Consider the following 17,073-nt stretch of genomic DNA (forward strand, 5'->3'; position numbering starts at 1 on the left):
GGCTGCTCCAGTGTGAATAAAAATCCCAGAACAAAGTGCATGTCAGTAGTCCTTTGTGATTTATACAGTAGGTGCATAGAAGATCCCAGGGAAAATATAGTGGACTTTGAAAGTCACTCTGTTAATCCCCAATTTTCTTTCACAATGTGTTTATGGAGATTGAATTGCACAAAGGGTGGTGTTAAAAGAATTAATTTCTAGTCGACTGATTTTTCACTGATTTTCTTTCAAGGAAATTAGAGGAAGTTAAAGAAAGTTTGAAGAAGGAACTGTTTAAACATCAGCTACAAAAGAGCCATTTGGAAGGAGGTAAAAAAAGTATTGATTTTTTAAAATAAAATCACCCATTTTGAAATGTCTCAAAAGTCCAAGCTGGTCAGGTACCAATCCTGGAATTCAACATATATTTGTACATTACTTACTCAGCACCCAGTCATGGATAGAGGTGGGGCAGTAGTTAAATTATTAGATGAATAATACAGGAACATGATTCAATCCCACCACAGCAGATGTAGTATTCAGTTAATTACATAATCTAGATTAAAAAATAATAGAGAACTCTTCTGGTTCACCTGAAGAGGAGAATAATTTTAGTTCAGCCATGATCATATTGAATGGCAGTGCAGGCTCGAAGGGCCGAATGGCCTACTTCTGCACCTATTTTCTATGTTTCTATGTTTAAAGATACAGCGCGGCAACAGGCCCTTCAGCTCACCGGGTCGGCGCCGACCAGCGATCCCCGCACATTAAAACTATCCTACACCCACTAGGGACAATTTTTACATTTACCAAGCCAGTTAACCTACAAACCTGTACGTCTTTGCAGTGAGGGAGGAAACCAAAGATCTCGGAGAAAACCCACACAGGTCACGGGGGGAACATACAAACTCCTTACAGACAGCAGGATCGAACCCAAGTCTCCGGCACTGCATTCGCTGTAAGGCAGCAACTCTACTGCTGCACCACCGTCAGATCCAAATGTGACTGTCCTTTATTCTAACCGGAACATCCATGCCTTTTGCTGAACTCCCTGTATTCACTCTGCAGGACCACATGCGTTTTCCACCAATGCCATTTGTGCCAATATGTACAATGGTAGCACAGATAGCACCTGAAGAGAAGAGTCCAGTTAATTTTACATTAACATGATAGATGACATGAAACCAAAACTGGACAGTTCTGGTACTAAAAGGAAAATTGGGTCCTGGCTTTTGCTTCCTGCTCTTTTTCACTGAAATCCATCATAAGCTTGAGGAACAGTACCCCATCTTCTATCTAGGCATGGTGTAGTCCTTGTGCTTCAATATTGAATACAACCATTTCAGATAACCAGCATTTCCTGCGTGTGACATGACCCGCATGTTCTGTTGTAAAGTCATCCACAGTTATTCTCGCTCCACAAATGCTACCTGATTTAGATTATACACTTTAGACTTTAGCGATACAGCGCGAAACAAACCCTTTGGTCCATGCATATCAGCAATTACCGCATACACTAGCACTATCCTACAGACTAGGGACAATTTATCATTTTACCAAAGCCAATTAACCTACAAAACTGTAAGCGTGGAAATGTAGGAGGAAACCAGAGCATCTGGAGAAAACCCACATGGTCACAGGAAGAATGGACAATCTCCGTACAGACAGCACCCATAGTCAAGATCGAATCCGGATCTCTAGTGCTTTGAGAGGCAACTCTACCACTGTGCCATTGTGCTGCCCCTGCACCACTGGATATGCTTTGAATTTCCAGCATTTTCTTGTGATTCCCATTTCCAGCATGCTCTGTTCTGTATCACACATTTCCAGCAACACCTTTTTAACTCTCTGCTGCCCTCATTCATCTCTAAAAAGACCCGCTGTGATGACAAGCCTTCACAAACAATTATTTCTTATATGGCACTAACAGCATTTGTGTCAACTGGACAACCTTGGTCTCCAGAGTATCACAGACATTTCATTTGTTCACTTCACCCTGCTTCCTCTCTGCTACTTAAGGCACTTATTTTCACATTTCCCCAGATTTGATGAAGAGTCATTGATCTGAAACATTAACTTTTTTTTCTTTCCACAGATGTTGATTGATTTGCTGAAAGTCTGCAGCATTTTCCATTTTGTTGCAATCATAATAATGTGCTCGGTGAACTTCATAATCATTTTTGTGCTCTGTTTATTTAATATTGTTTCATTACATTAAAAAAAATGCCACTTTATTGCTTTGACAGAGTTTATTATTCCCTCGTGCAAGCATGACCATCCAGGTGCCCTGCAGGCAAGAATTGTTGAGATTAGGAACAATCTCCCAGCCATGGAAGACCGAATACAAAAACTAAGGTTTATTTTTATGTACCAATGCCCATACATTTTCTTCGTGAATAAGTATTTTGTTTTTCATGTTTTCCCATCTGTAAGCCTTTGGGTGAGTGGGCTTATCTAGAGCTTTTATTATATGTTTCTATCTATATGAGAAATTTTTAAGAACAGTTTCAGATAATTTGCTACGATGATTTACCTGTCATTTCAGTATCTTTTCCTTATTTAGTCAGTAAAACTTGAAGAACAAAATACTTTAAAAAAAATAACTTAGAGATAAACAATGTGTTTTTACTCTGTCCAGTTCTACACCAATATATTTGTAACAAAATAAAGAGAGCAGTTAGGTCACATACTACAATTACAAGGGGTACACATGTTTAGTTTGCATTATATCTACCCTTTGAGTTGGGTCTGAGCCCAGAGCACAATATTCCACAAAATCTTTAAAAACGTTTGTTAAAACCCAACTAAATGTTACAATTAAAATAATATCAACACAATCAGTGTCGTAGTTGATGCAATAATTTGGTATAAGATGCTGCATGAAATTCAAAAACATGTAACATTACATACTCCAAATTGTTGTACTCTCGTAGGACCCCTGTGGTCTGCTTCTTATACAGCATTAAACCTTAACTGTAACACCTGACATCATTCTCTACAGGCTGTTAATTCTGTTTACGGAAAAAAGTGAAATTTTAAATTTGGTGACTGGATGTCTTTTCTTAATTTTGGATGTTGTAAAGGCCTATGTTTTAGTCAACTGAAGCCCATGGAAGGTCGTGGTTAGGAAAACAACTGAAAACGTATATTGGAGCAATTTAGACCAGAGTTGATAAAAGTATACATTACAATGCTAGTGGGCATTAAGACAAAGCAGGGCCTACTGTTGGTGATTTCAATGAAGTGGAAGTCTTTGTGCTGAATTGTAAAAGTAAACCTTAATCTTAACTTCATGCTTTTCAGCATACTTTTTACTTGAAAGAAAATACAATAAAAATATTCTAACTTATCTTTCATGACTACTATTTATCATTGTTTTCAATTCTGTGTTGCAGATTGAGGGTTTCTAAAGACCATGAGAAAAAAGTGATTTCACACAATGAAGACTCTGTGCATGAAGGAGCAGAACCGTACCAGATCAGAAACATCAACATGGTTAGTTCTGAGAGTTATTTTAGTTCAGTCTGAGAGGAGCAATCATTCTTCTTTAGTATCCCTATTACACACAATTATCAAATTGAACACACCCAGATCAAAGGCAATATGTAAGGGCAAATACAGTTGTTTAACTTTACACTATATTTCAATCCTAAATCAGAAATTAGCTACTCAGCCCCAAAGCCTGCCCCACCTTTCAACATGAACATAGCTGATCTGCTCCAGGACTCATCTTCTCTTCTGTGCCAGTTCACCATACATGTCAATTTCCTCATCTTTAAAAATATATATCTATTTCCCCTTCAAATACCCACATGCTCTACATTCCACAAAACTGTGGGATATAGAATACATAGAACTCCAGAGACTCACCACTCTCTGCAAGAAGACACTTTAAATAACAAGTTTCAAATAGCAAAAGGATTTGAGTATAGGAGCAGGGAGCAGTTGTACAGGGTCTTGGTGAGACCACACCTGGAGTATTGCGTACAGTTTTGGTCTCCAAATCTGAGGAAGGACATTATTGCCATAGAGGGAGTGCAGAGAGAGGTTCACCAGACTGATTCTGGGATGTCAGGACTGTCTTATGAAGAAAGACTGGATAGACTTGGTTTATACTCTCTAGAATTTAGGAGATTGAGAGGGGATCTTATAGAAACTTACAAAATTCTTAAGGGGTTGGACAGGCTAGATGCAGGAAGATTGCTCCCGATGTTGGGGAAGTCCAGGACAAGGGGTCACAGCTTAAGGATAAGGGGAAATCCTTTAAAACCGAGATGAGAAGAACTTTTTTCACACAGAGAGTGGTGAATCTCTGGAACTCTCTGCCGCAGAGGGTAGTCGAGGCCACAGTTCATTGGCTATATTTAAGAGGGAGTTAGATGTGGGCCTTGTGGCCAAGGGGATCAGAGGGTATGGAGAGAAGGCAGGTACGGGATACTGAGTTGGATGATCAGCCATGATCATATTAAATGGCGGTGCAGGCTAGAAGGGCCGAATGGCCTACTCCTGCACCTAATTTCTATGTTTCTATGTTTCTAAGTTCTGTTTTCCTAAATCAATTCTGAAATGTAAAATTTGAAAGTGCCAGTATTACACAGCGTCCTAGCGTACTTTGGAAATCATGTTGCTCATCTCCTAATTCCTTTCAATTACATTCCTATTTTCATTGGATGGAATCTTCCACACTGTGAAATAAGTGCCGACCATAATGTAATTTTCGTCCACTTGCACTAAAGTGCGATTCCCAGAGTAGAGCATTTTGCGCAATTGTCTGGAGTTAAAGTAATACAAGCTGAGATAATCATGAGCCAACATTTAGTTGCCCCATGACTGACAATTTTGTAAAATGAGTGTCAGTTATTATAATTGTAATTGTTTTTGTTAGGTTCAATTAATACTCAATGACATGGTGGAAAAGTTGATGGACGATTACATCCAAAAAGTTCCAGGTGGAATGGATTCCTCCTCTGCAGAGTATCCTTTTGTTTACTTAAACTAAGCAGTTCATATTACGGTGAGTTCCAATGTACCAAGCCACTTTCTTTCAGTCCATGTGAAACCACGATCAGATTTCAGATGTCTATCACTCATGGATAACTATATATTTTATAACATGGTGTTTCGTCTTCACAAATTTAATGCCTTTCACTTTATGTTTAGTTTTTCCATGATACATTTCTATGATATTGTTGTTATATTTGCATACGTACTTTTAATAGGTCAGCACCAGAAATTCTGTCATTTGTAAAAGGCTCCCAGCATAATGTTCTGCTGCATTTCAATGAGAATCTCCAGTATCACGTAGTGGTTATAAAAGATCTAATGAATTTACATTAGCCAGCAATTTGTGAAGGAAAAGTGTGGACATATAGAATGTATTTTACTGACTGAAACTGTCCATTTTGGTGCTAAAAGCTGAAATATGGCTAGGCAGATGGATCATCACTTCATTGCCAACCACTTTAGCTAGTATAGTGTGAATATCTCAGGATTTACTTTGATAATCTATGACATTAGGTCTGGGATGATGTGGCTGTGATGCCAACTCTGACAAACCCTGAGAAAGCACCAACGTCATGATTGCCTATCTGCGAGATATCACTGTTCTCAGACCTCACATGCAGACCCTGTCGTGCTTTAATATCTTTCCCACTTTTTGAAGTGACTCACTGTAAGCTGTTATTTCTTTGACTACCCAGAAAGAAAATGGGTCAATATTACAGTAGGCATATTAACCATATAACCATATAACCATATAACAATTACAGCACGGAAACAGGCCATCTCGACCCTTCTAGTCCGTGCCGAACACGTATTCTCCACTAGTCCCATATACCTGCGCTCAGACCATAACCCTCCATTCCTTTCCTGTCCATATAACTATCCAATTTATTTTTAAATGATAAAAACGAACCTGCCTCTACCACCTTCACTGGAAGCTCATTCCACACAGCCACCACGCTCTGAGTAAAGAAGTTCCCCCTAAACTTCTGTCCCTTAATTCGCAAGTCATGTCCCCTTGTTTGAATCTTCCCTACTCTCAGTGGGAATAGCTTATCCACGTCAACTCTGTCTATCCCTCTCATCATTTTAATGACCTCTATCAAGTCCCCCCCTTAACCTTCTGCGCTCCAAAGAATAAAGCCCTAACTTGTTCAACCTTTCTCTGTAACTTAGTTGCTGAAACCCAGGCAACATTCTAGTAAATCTCCTCTGTACTCTCACTATTTTGTTGACATCCTTCCTATAATTAGGCGACCAAAATTGTACGCCATACTCCAGAATTGGCCTCACCAATGCCTTGTACAATTTTAACATTACATCCCAAGTTCTATACTCAAACATGGCAGCATTTGATCAAATTAATGCTGCATACTCATTGATACATGATCTGCCTGCTTTGAATCATCACAGGAAATGTCATCAGTGTGCATGAGGCACACATTTCAGGCCCACATAGCACCTGTGATCTCTAAACAATGGACGCAACTGAGCCTAATTTCATGCTCAAGAAATCTATTCTCAAAGAGTCTGAATTGGTACAATGGGTGCAAGGTTACAATGCGCAATGTTCAGCCAAGTAAAAACTGCCGATTCTTCCTTCACCGCATCTATTGCAGTAATTTGGCCCAGAAAAACATGCAAGAAGCTAAGAGGCTAATGAAGGAAGTAAAGACGAATAGAGTCACCAGCCTTGTTATGGAGCAGATTGTTTTGGAGGTAAGTCTAAAATAGAAGCATCAAGGTTTCAAAATTCTGCAGTAGAGTGCCTCCAGAAAATGAAATGCTTCTTCAATTTTACATTGGAGATTTAGATTGGTTGTTTCAGCTGGGAATCTCTTCTCCCAGTTAGGGATTGCTTGATATCTATGTGTTTATCTCACTAGCTATAGTCACACCCACAATCTCTACGGATCCCAAGTGAGTCAGAGAAGCAAAAGAAAGATGATGGTAGAACTTGAAAATATGCCTCCATCTCAAAAAGTGAAAAGAAGGAAGAATATTGCTTGCATATAGTTATTTTAAGGTATAGATATAAGCATGTGACCTAGTAAGGAATAGCTTAGAAACATAGAAAATAGGTGCAGGAGTAGGCCATTCGGCCCTTCGAGCCTGCACCGCCATTTGATATGATCATGGCTGATCATCCAACTCAGTATCCCATCCCTGCCTTCTCTCCATACCCCCTGATCCCTTTAGCCACAAGGGCCACATCTAACTCCCTCTTAAATATAGCCAATGAACTGGCCTCAACTACCTTCTGTGGCAGAGAATTCCACAGATTCACCACTCTCTGTGTAAAAAATGATTTCCTCATCTCGGTCCTAAAAGTCTTCCCTCATCCTTAAACTGTGACCCCTAGTTCTGGACTTCCCCAACATCGGGAATAATCGGGAATAATCTTCCTGCATTTACCATCATGTAATCTGGTGGATTACATGATGGTAAAGTTTAGCACGCATCTGATTCAATTTTCTTTCCATACACCTTTATCTGTACTGTAAGATATAAGAATAGAACATCAAGGCATTTCGATTTGGATATTTAGATTCAGATTAGTTTATCATCATATATACTGGGGAGCAATGACATTACTTATTTGCATGAAGCTCATAAAGTACACAGTATACATGATAATGATGGTTACAACAATAATTACGACAAATGCAAAACAGCAGAATGTGCAAAGATTGTTTTGTAATCCGAAGGAATAAAAAAAAAGAAAGTGTAAAAACAGAAAAACCAAACGTGGTAGAGTTAAGAGTAAAATTAGAGGCACAAGAGACAGTAGATGCTGGAATTTTGAGTAAAAAACAAACTGCTGGAGGAACTCAGTGGGTCAGACTGTGGAGGGAAATAGAGAGATGCATTTCGAATTGGGACTCTTCTTCAGACTAATGAAGTAGAGGAGGAGATGGCTGCTAGAGAGATGTGAGAAGAAGGGGTTGGGGCAGGAACTCTCAAGTAGGTGGATTCAGGTGAGGAGAGATTGATTGACAGATTGCCAAGGAAGAGATGGGTGGAGACAGTACTAAGGCAGGAGATGAAATGGAGAAGCCAAAATAGTGCAGATGGTTGATTCTCCTAAGTAAGAGAGATGGAAAGGTAAATGTAGAACCAGCGGGAGGCATGGTGGAAGGGAATGTAAGGCGCTGGGAGAGTACATGGCAGCACCATCAGGAAATTCAAAAATGTGAATCAAAATTCTTAAGAAAACTGTTGGAAATAATGAACAGATGAGGCAACATCTGGAGAAAATTTCAGCAACTGTAATATTTAGCTTTTGTCCTCATATATGTAGCCAATGTTCAGCTGTGAAATGTGAAATTCCGTTGCATTGCATTGCTTTTGAAGTAGTATTCTGTGCAGAAGGATATCATATATGGTCAGTTTGCACTTCATCACACATGAGTATTCTTTAATTCTATACATTTGTGTGAACTGAATGCCACTCTCTTGATCGGTTCAGAATTTTTGGAACAAATTCCACTCGAACTTGAAACCAGACGTTTTCATTCTTAGATTTGTAACAAGGTATTTGTTTTGAATAATTGTTAGAAGGGTCTCGACCCGAAACGTCACCCATTGCTTCTCTCCAGAGAGGCAGCAATTTGTGACTATCTTCGATTGTTATATTTACCCTGAAATAGAGAAACCATGCCTAGTTACGTGTTCAGAAAGGGTTATGTAGAAAAGTTGTTTAGGTTTTGTGAGACTGAGAGATCAGAGTTACTTTCCATGCTTTTTAATCGAAGAAACCAGCTGGAATAATGTCACTAACTTGGTGGTTATGACATTAGACAGATAAACCAAAGTTACAAGGTTCAAATCATAATAGGGCAAGCTATGAAATTTAATTCATTAAAGCTGCCAACTGAGGTTTTAGTTTGGGATTGTTATATACTGCCAACAAGTTCACCCATGTCTTCATTAGAAGAAATATGTCAGACATCTCTGGCCATATATAATAAAGAAACAATACTGAACCTCTATTGTTCTGTTGTAATCCTTTAGGATTAATTCAGTTGTAATTAAGAACATTATTATTGCTATATTCAAGGTTTCAAGGTCAGTTTATCGTCACATGTACCAATTTAGGAACCATGAAATTTGAGTTAGCATACAGCCATACTAAGTGAAAAGTAACAAGACACACAACCACATATAAGTTCACATAAACATCTACCACAGCGGATTCCACATTCCTCACTGTGATGGAAGGCAATAAACTTCAATCTTCTACCTCTCTGTCTCCTGAGGTCGGGACAGTTAAACCATCCGCAGTCGGGGCGATCAAAGCCCCCGCAGCCGACATTCGAAGCCCCCGTCGAGGTGATCGAAACTCCTGCGCCGGGATGGTGGAAGCTCTCTCCGCAGCATGGAGCTCTCAAGTCGGCCTCTTCTTACCAGAGACCGCGGGCTTCACGATGCTAAAGTCCACAGGCCACAGGGAGTTAAAGTCCACAGAGAGCTTTGATCGCCGGCAAAGGGATCGCAAGCTCCGTGATGTTAACGTCCCGCAGATTCCTGCGGCTTGGAGCGCCGGGTCGGAGATATGATACAGAAAAAAATTGCATATCCGTTGAGGTAAGAGTTTGAAAAAAAGGCCCACCAAGTCAGCGCCGACCAACGATCACCAGTACACTAGTTCTATGTTATTCCAGTTTCACAACCTACACACAAGGAGCAATTTACAGAAGCCAATTAACGTACAAACCCGCATGTCTGTAGAATGTGGGAGGAAACCAGAGCATCCGGAGAAAATCCATGTGGTCAATTTGAGAACGTCCAAACTCCATACAGACAGCACCCATAGTCAGGATCGAACCCGTGTCTCTGGCGCTGTTACGCTGCAACTCTATCACTGTGCCGCCTCATTGAAGAAAATAAAATGGTGAGATGGTGGCATGTAGGGAGTTGGATGCAATACTGATACTGAAATGTGAATCGGTTTGCTTGCGTTCAGATGAAATTATCCATTCGCGAACTTTGATTGCACAAAAACAACTCTGATTTCAGCTGTAGATTTTATATACAAACAGAAGAGCACAAACTCCTCAATGTAGCATCAGCACAATGCTTTATTTGTTACGTTGTCGGCCAAGCATTTATCATTTCATGCTATTAAAGAACTGTTGATGACCATGGTAGTGAATAGAATAATCACAGGAAGATTCTACATTAGTCTTGGAAATTCACTTTTGCATGTGGTTTCTGCAGACTTTCAATAAAGCTGAGAACTTTATTTTCAATTTTCACTCAAATTATAGAATTATTTTAAAGTTAAATTTCAGTATTATGTTTATTGATATAATGAATATGTTGCAAAATAATCACCAACTTTTGTACTAAATTGTGCTTCAAAGTGAAATAGGAAAAAAATAATTTGTACGATGATGGAGATCCTGTGTGACTTGCGTTCTTGGTTAGTTTTGATTTGCAATCTAAGATAAATACATTCTACAAAAACACTCATTCCGTTGCTTCAAGTTGTACCAAACATAAATGTATAACTATTATCGAAATAGTTAAAATCTATGTAATATTGTTTTAAGTGGCAAAGTAGGATACTTTAAAGTAGGATACCAAGTAGGAGTTTTTTTACAACCACAGGGGACAGTGGTAATGTTGTTTTCCAAATTCTCCATATATTGGTGCGTTTATGTGTTTGGGCTGGGGGTGGGGAAGATGTCAGGGGGCGAAGAAGTGAAATTTAATATTTAAAACCCTTTCAGGAAGATTGGTATCTCATTTATAGTCAAGGTGTCCTTTTCCTTCTACATAATGAAGTGGTTCATTTTCAAACATTTGCAATTACAGGATTTAAATTTAATTTAAAAGTGAAGTTCCTTTTAAAATGGTACACTTCTATTATGTTCAAATAAAAGAATCAGTTAGAAAAGCTATTAAACTTAGTTTGCACCAATGTACAGCTGGGTCATTTAATTAGGAAATAAGCTTGTTTTATGTTTGAATTTCCCCCCTCAATTAACAAGAAAACCTAGTATCTTAATTACTACTTTTAATGTGCTTAAATGTAATTTAGCACCTTGTCTATTTAGCGTGATTTCTTAGGTTTATCCTGAAGAACAATAATGCAGGGAAGTCATTTTGTACAAGCCTAACTCAATCCCAGACTTTGTGGCACCATGACATCACTATAAAATCCAGGGCATAAGCCCTCTCATTTAATAGTGCCTTATGAAAAATAGTTTTCTATCTTTGTTTAAATTAGCTGGCCCATCTAATGCAGTTTATTCAATTTTTTACATCATGCCTCCAGCATAAATAGATGGAGTCTGGAACATCTGCAAACTAGCATTCATAGATACTGCTCATAGACTGTCCTTTGTGCCTCACAACTGAAGACCAGAGGGGAAGAGGAAAATTATAAAGCAGCTTTATAAGGATCACTTTTGCTACATGCTACATTTCGTTCCTGACACGTCAAGTTTTTGGACCAAAGAGTGTTCAAAAACTGTGCAATTCATCAGAATAAGTTTCAAACAACTTTTTCAGTTGTGGCTACTTGCCAGAATTAACATGGAGTCGTGCCCAGAGTTTGACCTGAAACATTGTCTCTTTGAACGTGTATGGAACTTTACAGAATGATATAATAAGCTGCATTGAAACTGAAGGAGCACATGCATAGTAACTAATGTGTGTCTACAGATGTCAAGAAGTGACATCTATCTATATTACTAAAAGTCTGATCTTGACCGCTTTTGGCTCGCTGTGCTGTGATTTTACGAGAGAACGCCGCCACCTACGGCCGTCATTTTTGGCCACCTTGCTCAGAGCTCCCCTCCGCCTCCCTGGACCAGAGGATTTTTCCCATTGATTAAAAATCAGAGAGATATTAATTTTTTTTTAAATTGCCATTCTCTTTGCTGCCCCTGCTGGTGGGAGGGGGGAGGGACTATAAAACCCGGAAGTGGTGTGCCTCACTCAGTCTCTGCAAGATGGAGGAAGCCAGGGGGTCACGTGTCTCTGAGCTCTGAATAACACCGAACACATGTCTACTCAACTGTGAGTGCCCTTAATGTGGTTTGAAAATGAAAATATGGTTGGTTTGCAGTAAACAGGCACTGCATGCAATTGATTGTTTGGGGAGTTGGGTTGAAGTAAAAAGGCATTGCATGCAAATGGCTGCTTGGGGGGTTTGGGTTGAAGTAAATAAGCACAGCATGCAAATGGTTGTTTGGGGGGTTTGAGTTGAAGTAAAAAGGCACTGCATGCAAATGGTTGGTTGGGGGGTTTGGATTGAAGTGAAAAGGCACTGCATGCAAATTATTGTTTTTTTGGGGGGTGGGTGGTTTGGGTTGAAGTGAAAAGGCACTGCATGCAAATGGTTGTTTAGGGGGTTTGGGTTGAAGTAAAAAGGCACTGCATGCAAATGGTTGTTTGTCTAAACTTAACAACTTCCTGTTTGTACTATATTGATTTTAGATAAAACGCTACCACTTACGGCTGTGATTTTTGGCCATCTTACTCACTTCCCCTCTGCTCATCAGGTGCAGAGAATTCTTCCCATCAATGAAAAACAAAAGTGTTATTAGTGTTTTAAAAATGTTGGGAATCTCTCTCCTGTCAATCATGCCATGAAGGCCACACCTTTTCCGGTGGGAGGGGGAGGGATTATAAAACCCGGAAGTGTGGGTGTGGCTCAGTCTCTGCATGATAGGGGAGGGAGAGGTCATGGCTCTGTCTGAGCTGTGAATCAACTGAACACACTGAATAGCTACTAAACTGTGAGTGTGGTGTTTTGTGTGGTTTTTATGGTGGTTTCACCCTGCTTGAAATAGTATGAAACTGCATTTGAATGTGTTGTCCTTGCATGAAATGGTATGAAAATGCATTTGAATGTGGTGTTGTTGCACCCTGCATGAAATGGTATGAAACTGCATTTGAATTTGGTGGCCTTGCACCCTCTTTGAAATGGTATGAAACTGCATTTGAATTTGGTGGCCTTGCACCCTGCTTGAAGTGGTAGGAAAGTGCACCTGAATTCGGTGGCCTTGCACCCTGTTGAAGTGGTATGAAACTGCATTTGAATTTGGTGGCCTTGCACCCGGCTTGAAATGGAATTTCAAGGAATAGCCATGTCATCTGCCAGCCCACCAACCATGAGTGAGCTGCCAGCACATCAGGCTTGAGGGACTGAGCTGCCATCCCAAGAATCCATTTGGCCCACAATATCCATACTAGCCCTCTGGAGATTAGTCCCTTCAGCCCACAACACCCATACCAGCGCTCCAGAAAGCCCCCCCACTGGCCACCAATATTGGAATTGGTGGAGAGGTGGAATATTGCGTTGGGGGACCAGCCCTCCCATGTGAACATGGGACCCAATGGGTCCCACTTAGTCTAGTAACATAATGTTGCTCTTTAATACTTTGATGTGTGAAGGCCAAAAAAGATGTTCTTGTCCTTTATTGTTCATCCTGCTGAATGTGGGTAGAAATTAGACATTTATAGGAATTTCCCTTGGGCCAACACTAAATGTGGAATAAGCAAAAAAAAGAACATTTGGTGGTAAAGCCATAGTTCGCAATAGAAGTTAATTTGGCTATGATCATTAATGGCAACTTAGCTTTAGCTGGAAAATTACATTATATTTTGGGGGCACACTTTATAGGTATTATTAACTAATTATTTAACATAACTCTCTATCAGTAATTTCTATGCTCGAGCAAAGTTTATTATAGATCTGACATGGTGCCATTGGAGGTTATTTAAATTTAGACAGGAATCAAAAGATTATATAATTTTCATTGTGAGTATATTTTGTGCTAAATATTTCTGTCAAATTTCAGCCCAAAATTAAATTAGTCAACTATTTTTCTTTAATTTGAACATATGTATGTGTACTTAGCAATGTATCTGTAGTGTGTTTTCAGCACTTAGCTCAAGCTTGGAACAGATAAATATTAGCAAGACTGCATGTATTGCATATTTCAGATACGTGAGAAGAATTGTGAGATGTTTGATGTGTGACCTCCTGAAATATATTTGAATTCTTCTCTGTATGTGGGTGACATTCGCAGGGCCACATTTATTGGCTATCCTTAATTATCCTGCATAGACAGCATTTATATAATGGTGTTAAATGAAGACAATTCCAGTACTCTCGCTGACAATGGGAATAATCATGCTGGTTCAAGTCAGGCAGAAGGAGCTTATAAAAGCAGGAGTAGCGATGTGTATGATGCAAATTGCCTTGCCTTGCACTGTCATTGTTACATCCAGGTGAAGGAAAGAAAGCCCTGCATTTACATTATGATTGTTTTATGCTCGTTCAAAAATGCTGTTCTTCTTCTTGCGTATGGCGTGCACAGCCTAAAGTTGTAGGACAACTTGTTCTATTTGATCTTATTTGACTGTGCACGCCGGGTTGATTGCATTAGTCAAAACAGGGCGGACCACGTGAAGGTTGCAATCTTCCACCCCAAAAATGCTGTAGGGACCAGAGGTACTTACCAAATTATAGGTTACTCTTGTATTGTAGGAAATTTAACAGCGTGTAGGAAATTATGATGGTGTGTGGCAATTGCCTCAAATATGTTTGCAATAACGAGTGGATAATTTGTTTTAGTGACGTTGGTTGGTTGAGGTTGTCCTGGGAATAATCTCCTTGCTCTTTTCTGAATAGTGATAAGTGACCTCTCACTTCTTTGTGAGTGGGGAGGCATAGCCAAGGTTTAACGACTCATCCGAAAGGTGACACTTCTGGCTGTGCAGCAGCCATCCAATACTTCACTTTAGACAATAGACAATAGGTGCAGGATTAGGCCATTCGGCACTTCGAGCCAGCACCGCCATTCAATGTGATCATGGCTGATCATTCCTAATCAGTACCCCGTTCCTGCCTTCTCCCCATATCCCCTGACTCCTCAATCGTTAAGAGCTCTATCTAGCTCTTACCAACCAAGAACTTTGTGCTTGAATCTTGGATGCAGGCACTACAATTTCTTAGTCAGAACCGAAAATATTTCCAACTGCGCTACATCTGACATGGTGATGATTTTGATTTTGTTTGTATTAAAATGTAAAGCCTTCAAACATGAGTACATGAAGTTATATTCATGATAACACACCAACATTTCCCAACAGTTTACTCTTGACAACATTTCCTCTATGGATTTCATGGTGACATTTTTGCTAGCTCATTGAAATCTTATCAGCTTCATTTCTTTTGCCTCTGCGGTCCCTCCTCTATTTAAAATATTTCTCCTATTCTTGGATAAGGTCGGGAACATTTTCCCCAGCACAGCTGAAACTGTTGATGTTGACCTCTCCTTTCATTGCCTTGATATGGTTTGGAATGTTTTTCTTGTTGTTTTTTCCATCCATGAGGCTTTAGATTGTTCCCATTTTTCTACGAGCTTAGGTTCTCTAAATGCCTGTGTCAGTGTCTTCAGTTACATTCCTTTCTTGGGCCGTTCTGATACTTTGAGTTGATATGAAAGATATAAGCAGTGAGGTAATGCACAAGGATGGTTGGTTGACATTTGTATGATTTTTGAAAGGAAAATATAATGCAGAATGCTGAGTTTGCGTAGCACTTTTGTTATGTTCATGTAAACACTATGAGCTGGTCACAAGACATGGTCAAAAGGGGGAAACTAAGTTTCCTTCTTCGTCTTCATCCTGTTCCATATATCCGGTGATATACTTGTTCATCTATATCTAACGATATGGCCTGAGGTCTCAGTTTCGTAAGATGGTATACCAAGCAGCAGGTCCACCATTAAGACCTGCTCTACTGGACACAGAGAATTTTGTCCAGCACAAGCAAGGTGATGATATCACCAGTGGTCTGCTCTTCTGCATTGGGTATGACAGGACAGCATGGTATTTGTCACATGGGCAATACAGTCACGACAACCAAGTGTCATGGTTAGCACCAACACCCCTTTTGTCATGGTGACTTAAATGCAGATAGCACATGGCCTACCCCAGAATGAAAACACTGACACAATCTGCTGGGCTTTGGACCCATGTCGGGCAGTGTGCATAGTCACACACTGGCTACACACTGAGGGAATAGAAATTCTTTCTGCAGGCAGTCCATCTTTTATTTGAATTGCAATGTGACAAGAGTGTAATCAACAGCCCTAGGCAATCACAGAGAAAGCTATATTCTGTCGAAATTGCTTGCTTCTGCTGCTACTCTCGGGCAAGACTGAAATGCATTCAGCTTTTGCAAACCTATACTGAGAGAGTGATTTTGTAATAACACCAGAGAGAAATTTAATAACAGAAATGGAGTGTGCTTCACCGCACTTCTGTGCTCCCCAAAGGATAATCCAGGTAAATGATTGGACTGAATCCAACATATGCTCAAAAGTACAAACACCCAATTGTGCTCAGATCAAAGAGCGGAAGTAATGGAAATATTTGGGGAAAGGAAGTGAAATGTTTCCACTGGAGAAATGCAGCAGATGCTCATCATTCTGATACCTAAGGGACTATTTCATCATCAGCAACTGTAATTTCTATTTCCTGCTCAAACATTGTTAAATGTCTCCTAAATCCTGTAAAGAATTGTGAAAAAAATGTGCAGGTAAAATGGACAGAAATAGATATAAAGAGGTGAAAGTCCAGTCTAGGGGAAGAGCTTTAATAATACGTGAAAGAGAGTGGATGTTGAAGGTAAGGGAGGTTGAATTTCAGAAAAGGGCTGAAATTACAGCCATCAATGTCAGATGAGTGGAGACTATTTTGGGGAATAGTTACATTGGGAAAAACACCCAAGAGTGTTCTTAAAACTTTATACTTCCAAGACAAATAATTGCAGACCAAAACCATTAACAGTGGTGCAAACTATATTTTTTGCAAATCTTGGGTGTTGGTTTTGTAGAGATTCCAGAATATCAAGATTCTTACAAAATCTTGGTTAATTACTCAGATCAATCTCAGAGATTGCTTGCTTTCCTGCAATTGGCAGACCTTACAAACATAGAAACATAGAAATTAGGTGCAGGAGTAGGCCATTCGGCCCTTCGAGCCTGCACCGCCATTCAATATGACCATGGCTGATCATCCAACTCGGTATCCCGTACCTGCCTTCTCTCCATACCCTCTGATCCA

The 17,073-nt window shown here is 39.8% G+C and overlaps 1 protein-coding gene across 2 annotated transcripts in view; it reads left to right on the forward strand.

The window, feature by feature from the left end:
• LOC129697647 (uncharacterized) overlaps positions 1-17,073 on the forward strand; it is a 49,305-nt gene that overhangs the window by 13,899 nt on the left and 18,333 nt on the right. The window contains exons 5-10 of one of the 2 annotated variants that reach the window (XM_055636360.1): positions 233-309; positions 2,226-2,334; positions 3,375-3,474; positions 4,865-4,953; positions 6,600-6,699; positions 9,240-10,208. In XM_055636360.1, the coding sequence (XP_055492335.1) occupies positions 233-309; positions 2,226-2,334; positions 3,375-3,474; positions 4,865-4,953; positions 6,600-6,699; positions 9,240-9,539 (775 nt within the window). In that variant the 3' untranslated portion in view covers positions 9,540-10,208. Of the gene's footprint in view, positions 1-232; positions 310-2,225; positions 2,335-3,374; positions 3,475-4,864; positions 4,954-6,599; positions 6,700-9,239; positions 10,209-17,073 lie in introns of those variants that run through there. The other variant, XM_055636364.1, reaches the window with a different exon arrangement.

The sequence above is a fragment of the Leucoraja erinacea genome, chromosome 1 (genome assembly GCF_028641065.1).
Source record: "Leucoraja erinacea ecotype New England chromosome 1, Leri_hhj_1, whole genome shotgun sequence".
NCBI lineage: Eukaryota > Metazoa > Chordata > Chondrichthyes > Rajiformes > Rajidae > Leucoraja > Leucoraja erinaceus.